This window comes from Octodon degus, unplaced genomic scaffold, assembly GCF_000260255.1.
Source record: "Octodon degus isolate 3935 unplaced genomic scaffold, OctDeg1.0 scaffold00025, whole genome shotgun sequence".
In the NCBI taxonomy this organism is placed as follows: Eukaryota; Metazoa; Chordata; class Mammalia; order Rodentia; family Octodontidae; genus Octodon; species Octodon degus.
The window spans coordinates 9,357,803-9,363,720 of NW_004524601.1; the positions used below are offsets into that span (position 1 = coordinate 9,357,803).

The window sequence follows — 5,918 nt, forward strand, 5'->3', positions numbered from 1 at the left end:
CACCAGTTTAATAAGAGATATCTGTATCTTGACAAGTGTAGTGTCAAAACATTTAACACTAAAAAGAGTTCAGATTGGTCTGTACACACTTATCCTTAAAGGAGAACCGAACAAAGACACAGTCCTGCTCAGCGGTACAGTCACGGGTGACTGAGGTCGACTTGGTCACACTAGGCTGCTTGTTGCCTGCATCTCATGAGTAGGTAGATATTCAAACAATTCAGGATGGTGGGACTTCCTCCCAGAGTGACTGCTTGTTTTTGTCTTTTGATCCATATTCAATTCATAAATAGGAACAGTAGTCATTTAATTAATCTTTGTTAATGACTGATACAGTTTTTAAATATGAGACTGCTGGCGCTCCAGCTTCTCCTTGAGTTTTATAATTTTATTTTCAGGCGTTTGTTTGCCTGAGTCAGGCAGCTCTTGTGACCCCTCACAGGAGCCACACTAAAGACCAGCACACCTCCTATGTTACTTCTGTTCCCCGGAATGCTTCCCTTTCTCCCTCCTGACAATGTGTATCCCACCTTTTCATGGAGCTTCCTAAAGCCTTTGTTAGCTCCTCTCTCAAGAGCTTCTGAGAGACATCTTAGGAGTAAGACACACGATCCTATGCTTGCATCACCAGCGCGGTTCAGTACACTGGAAATCCATAGCAGGCCCTTAAGCAATGCTTGGGAGGGAGAAAAAAGTCTAAATTGAGAACAAAATTCAAGGGTCTCCTTGTTGAATTTTTTAAATCTTATTTTCTTTGATCTTAGTGCCGTCCAGCTACAGTGATGGGCATCTCACCTGGGCCAAGTTCTGCAAGGTACGGATGTGGGAGGAGAAGCGTCATTTAAAATTAATAATGTACCCGTCCAAGCTCAGACTTTGAAGACTTACTGGAAAAGGATGTTTTTAAAGAGTAAAAAGTTGTTCAATTTAAAGTTTTATTGAAAAATGGCCATGAAATTGCTGTGCCTTGCTACTGTTTAATCATTATCCTGACACGCTTGTTGATTCCAATAGGAACACTTGCCTGGTAAATCATTTACCTTTTGGACCTGGCTTGAAGCAATATTGGATCTAATTAAGAAACACATTCTTCCCCTTTGGATTGATGGGTGAGTTTGGAGCTGTGTTTCTGTGAGCTAGGTTCTCTTTTTCTGATTTTATTGTTTTTCCATTTCTTTTCAGCGTGGTTAGTACCATAGGCAGGAAAAGAAATTTGTAGTTTCTTACCTTCTTGAAACAGTGTGGATACATACAGCGAGGAGTATGTCAGGGATGGTTGACTTTTGATCACACACAAAATGATCTTTTGATGTGTTCGACATGAATGAAATTAACTGCGAATGCCATAAATGATCAGGTGAACTATGCCCTGCTTCATTTTTTAGGTATGTCATGGGCTTCGTTAGCAAAGAAAAGGAGCGACTGCTGCTCAAAGATAAAATGCCTGGGACTTTTTTGTTAAGATTCAGCGAAAGCCACCTTGGAGGGATAACTTTCACCTGGGTGGACCATTCTGAGAACGGTACGCACTCTGGACTTAGCACCTCAGGTTACGGGGGTTTCCAGCAGGGTGAGGCACATGAGTTGGTCCAGCAGGCACTCCCTGGGCTTGGAGGTCAGCTGCTGAGGTTGTCCCAGGCCAGGTGAAGGCCCGTGCGGCCACCCTCCTGCACACGCACGACGCGTACTGTCCAGGCTGCAGAAGTCTGATGCTGGTTGTCAGCCACAGACTTGGTGTGGGCAGAAAGAGCAGCCATGAGCCAGGTCTGCCACAGCTGGATGTTCTCCCCACGCCTGCCTTTCAGGAGAAGTGAGATTCCACTCAGTAGAGCCCTACAACAAGGGCCGGCTCTCTGCTCTGCCGTTCGCTGACATCCTTCGAGACTACAAGGTTATCATGGCTGAAAACATCCCAGAAAACCCCCTGAAGTACCTGTACCCTGATATCCCCAAAGATAAGGCCTTTGGAAAACACTACAGCTCCCAGCCATGCGAAGGTGAGGTCCTCTCTCCACGTTTCTCCCAACATTTTGGAAAATAACATCGTATCAGAGAAAAGTAAATGATGCTCCCCTTTGGTTCACTGTGACGCCCTGGGGTCCACCTGGAGGTCAGTGGTTGCTGAAGAGAGGCCACTAGAGCCACCAGAGATGAGCAGAGTGACCTCTGTCGCTGCCCCAACTTCCCTGTGGCGGGGGACTTCTCAGTGCGCTGTAGACCCAGGGCTTCTCTTCCTAAGACAGGAGCCACGCTGACTTCATATCTATGGCTGGGGAAGAGAAGGGAGGGAGAAGGCATTGATCACCCCTGTCAAAGCAGTGGCAAGTGGGAAGGGTCTGGAATTTTGTTTCTACCCTCGCTGTCGTCTTACAACTCCGCGTTTGTTCATTTACGTGGGTGGGGGAGGGATGTGGGTCAATTCTTCACCCTCCCCTCCATCGCGCTACCTTTCCTGGGGTATCCTGAGAGCCAAGAACAGTATCTGGCCAATATAGGCATTCCGTAAATATTTACTGACTACACAAAAGTAAGCTCATGAAATAAGCTATATAATTTTTTTTTTTTCTTGGAACTCGGGATTGAACCCAGGCCCTTGCGCTTGCTAGGTAAGCGCTTATTCCACTGAGCCATCTCCCTGGCCCTCAGCTATATAATTTTAAGGCTCACACTTCTGGCTCCTTAGTGAACATGCACGTGCCCCCATGTCATGCTTCTTGCTGCATCTACAAACTCAAAATAACCCACTATTAAAAATACATTTCTAAAAAATTTCATTTGAGCCAGGTACACTGGTGTATGCCTGGAACCCTGGCTAGTTGGGAGACCGGGACGGAGGATTGCATGTGTGAGGCCAACCTGGTTAACCTAGTAAGATCCTGCCTCAAAATTTAAAAGAATAAAAGAAAAGAAAGGTTGTGGATATGGCTCAGCACTCCCTGAGTTCAATGCAGAGAAAGAGGAGGGGAGGGGAAGACAAGGGAGAATGGGGGAAGGGGTAAGAAAGAAAAGAAAAAAGGAAAGGAAAGGAAAGGAAAGAACAGCAGGCTGCCTGGGGACGTGGCTTAGCACTCTCTGGGTCCAATCTATAGTCTAAGAGGGGGCCAGCAAGATAGCTCAGTGGACTAAGTGTCTGCTTAGGCAAGCACAGGGACTGGGGTTTGATCTCCAGCAACACATGCCACGCTGGCCCCGCCCTCAGCCACACTGAGCTGGCCACTGAGTCTGGGTGTGGTGGCACACGCCTGTAATCCCAGCGCTGGGGAGGCTGAAAACAGGAGGATCACTACAAGTCTGAGCTGCATACTGACACCCTGCACTGAATACATAAATTTAAAAAAAATGTGAAGTCATGTTAGGCCTGCAAAGGGACGTGTTCTCTCCTCGCCCATTTTCGGCTGATCTACATGACTGTTTCCCTGGGTCAGCTAAACATTTGTGTGAATCGCCAACCAAGTGTATTCTCTCTCTTCCTTTTAGCATTATTGATATTTCTCAAGATATTTTTTTTTCTGATGTTGTGAGTGATGTTGGTAACATTTTCCCCAACATTGTGCCTTTCTTTTCTAGTTTCAAGACCGACAGAAAGGGGAGACAAAGGTTATGTTCCTTCCGTTTTCATCCCGATTTCCACAATGTGAGTAATCTCAGTCACATGTAAAACATTTATTATGGAACCTTAAAAAAAAAAAGACTTTCTTATAAGAGATTTAAGAGTAGATCAGAGTGCATATAACTGAGAATAAAGCATTTTAATATCCAATAAAGCATTTTATGTCTCATTTCTTGTAACTCATAAAGCTGGTCTTTGGGGCACACTTACAGAGTCTGTTACGACTGGAGTTACACTGTTGCCCTTTTATGTGCCATATATTCTATAGTGGTTCGATGCTGTGGTGTGACATGATAAATTAGGTAGCTTGGTGTCACCAACAGATGAAGCCCTAGAAAGGGGTTCCAGAAATGACCGCTTCCTACCCTTGCAATATCGTTGTGTTGTCTCTTCAAGCCGAAGTGATCTGACCGAGCCACAGTCCCCCTCAGACCTCCTGCCCATGTCTCCAAGCGTGTATGCTGTGCTGCGAGAAAACCTGAGTCCTGCAACCATCGAGACTGCTGTATGTTCCTTCCTTTTCCATCGCTGCTCCAAGCCCTGGCTGGGAGGCACAGGGGCCATGAGTCAGAGGGGGAAGTGCGAGCCACGGATGGGGCTGGCACCACGGACACCGCGGGCGTTGAAAGCAGGCACCTTACTTGGCCAGAGCTGCTTCATTAAATTCTTTCCATCAAAACCCAGCAGAGGGCAAAGTGTCGCTGTGCCCTGTGCCAGCACACTGTCCCCGCTCTCCGGCCCCAACAATCCCGCACACTCCACTACAGCAACAACCTATGTGACCAGTCAGTGTTCAGAAGCTTGCTTTAACACCAATTCTAGGGACTCCAGCACCACAAATCCCACCCTTCATGGTGGTCACTGCCTTACCAGGCTCAGATCCCCTCCAAGTCGTCTAGGAATCACATTAACAGCAGTGTAATACTCTGCTTCTTCCGGAGATTCTGATCTCTAGCACGTGCATGCAGCCCAGAATTCAGTCTACCCGTGTATGTCCCCCCATGTTGCCAGGCTTATGCTCACGACTTACATGAAAGTTATGGTCATCTGCACAGAATCTTGGAGGGACCCTGAGACCCCAGATTTGTATCTGGTGAGAAACCAAGTGATTTTCAGTCCTTCTCTCTCTAGGGATGGAAAACTCCACACTCCTCTCCCCAGTAACTCGTCCCATGTTGGCTGCCCTGATGTCACTTAAGCTTCTAGGTCTCACTGAACTTTTGCTGCGCTTCATACTCACTTTTTTATGGCATTTTTGCAATTTTTATTGCAATAGGCTTCCCTCCCTCACACAGTTCTCCCCCTACTCAAAAGCTGTCTTTTATTTCACACTAATCTACCAAAATTACTGTTCTTGAGTCAACCAGTAGAGAGTATACAGCATTTAGTAGACAAAAAGGAAAAGTGATTTATGGGCAGTTTCCTCAACAAATATTTTCATTTTCAATTTTAGATGAAGTCGCCGTATTCTGCTGAGTGACCAGATAAACTCTGCCACGCCAAAGGAAGCAAATGAAAATGCTTAGAGACTGTTCTTTGCCAAAGATAACATCGTATTTCTTCAGCTTTGTAAATACTGGTTTCGGGGAAATGGGAGGACTCTGGAGCACCCGCTCACGGGCCTGCCACCCAGCTGCAGTGCGAAAGCCGAGCTGCGGGGCGGCCACAAGCGGCAGCACCTTTAACAACATGATGCTAAAAAACACAGTACTCGTGTGCATGGTTTTTTTTTTTTTTTCTGATTTTATTTCTCAAGTGCTGGTTATGACTTGGACTCTGGAAGTGTAAGTGTTAACGTTTTAGGGTAAGTTCAGAGAAATAGATACTTACCTTCCTCCGAGCCAGCAGGAAAGCGAAATCAGAGCCATTGCATCCACCCAGGACAGGATAAGCACGAGGCCCCAGCGGCAGGGACTCACAGACCCTGAGCTGAGCTGTGGGGCCTCTTCATTAGCAGCTCAGCACTGTCCCAGTCACGAGTCATACGGCTGCTGGTGCCACCCAGGGCACCTGTCTTACTGGGAGAGGGATCCAGGGTCATTCCCAGCAGCATCCTAAATTGCATGCCACTCCAGGCCCTGCAAGAGACACAGGGGCAAGGATCTCAAGGAATGAGGCTGGAGAGTAGCAGCCCTGCCTGGGGCACCGATTTCACCTGCGGGTTGTGCATTCTTCCTTCCTAGAAGAAACTGAACTAGATGGACCCATGGTCCTTTCCAGTTCTACCAGCTTCTCCTCCCTGGAATTTAACCGGAGACCTCAGAAAGGCTGAATGCAATTCCTTTGGTCTTCCATGCTTTGCTGCATG

General features: G+C 47.0%; 1 protein-coding gene across 1 annotated transcript in view; it reads left to right on the forward strand.

Annotated features, from left to right (window-relative positions):
• Stat4 (signal transducer and activator of transcription 4) overlaps positions 1–5,311 on the forward strand; it is a 51,585-nt gene extending 46,274 nt beyond the window's left edge. Inside the window, exons 12-18 of the mRNA XM_023712334.1 lie at positions 765–814; positions 1,015–1,109; positions 1,386–1,522; positions 1,806–1,997; positions 3,568–3,634; positions 4,007–4,115; positions 5,064–5,311. Of these exons, the coding sequence (XP_023568102.1) occupies positions 765–814; positions 1,015–1,109; positions 1,386–1,522; positions 1,806–1,997; positions 3,568–3,634; positions 4,007–4,115; positions 5,064–5,090 (677 nt within the window). The 3' untranslated portion in view covers positions 5,091–5,311. The remainder of the gene's footprint in view (positions 1–764; positions 815–1,014; positions 1,110–1,385; positions 1,523–1,805; positions 1,998–3,567; positions 3,635–4,006; positions 4,116–5,063) is intronic.
• The last annotated feature ends 607 nt before the right edge of the window (positions 5,312–5,918 follow it).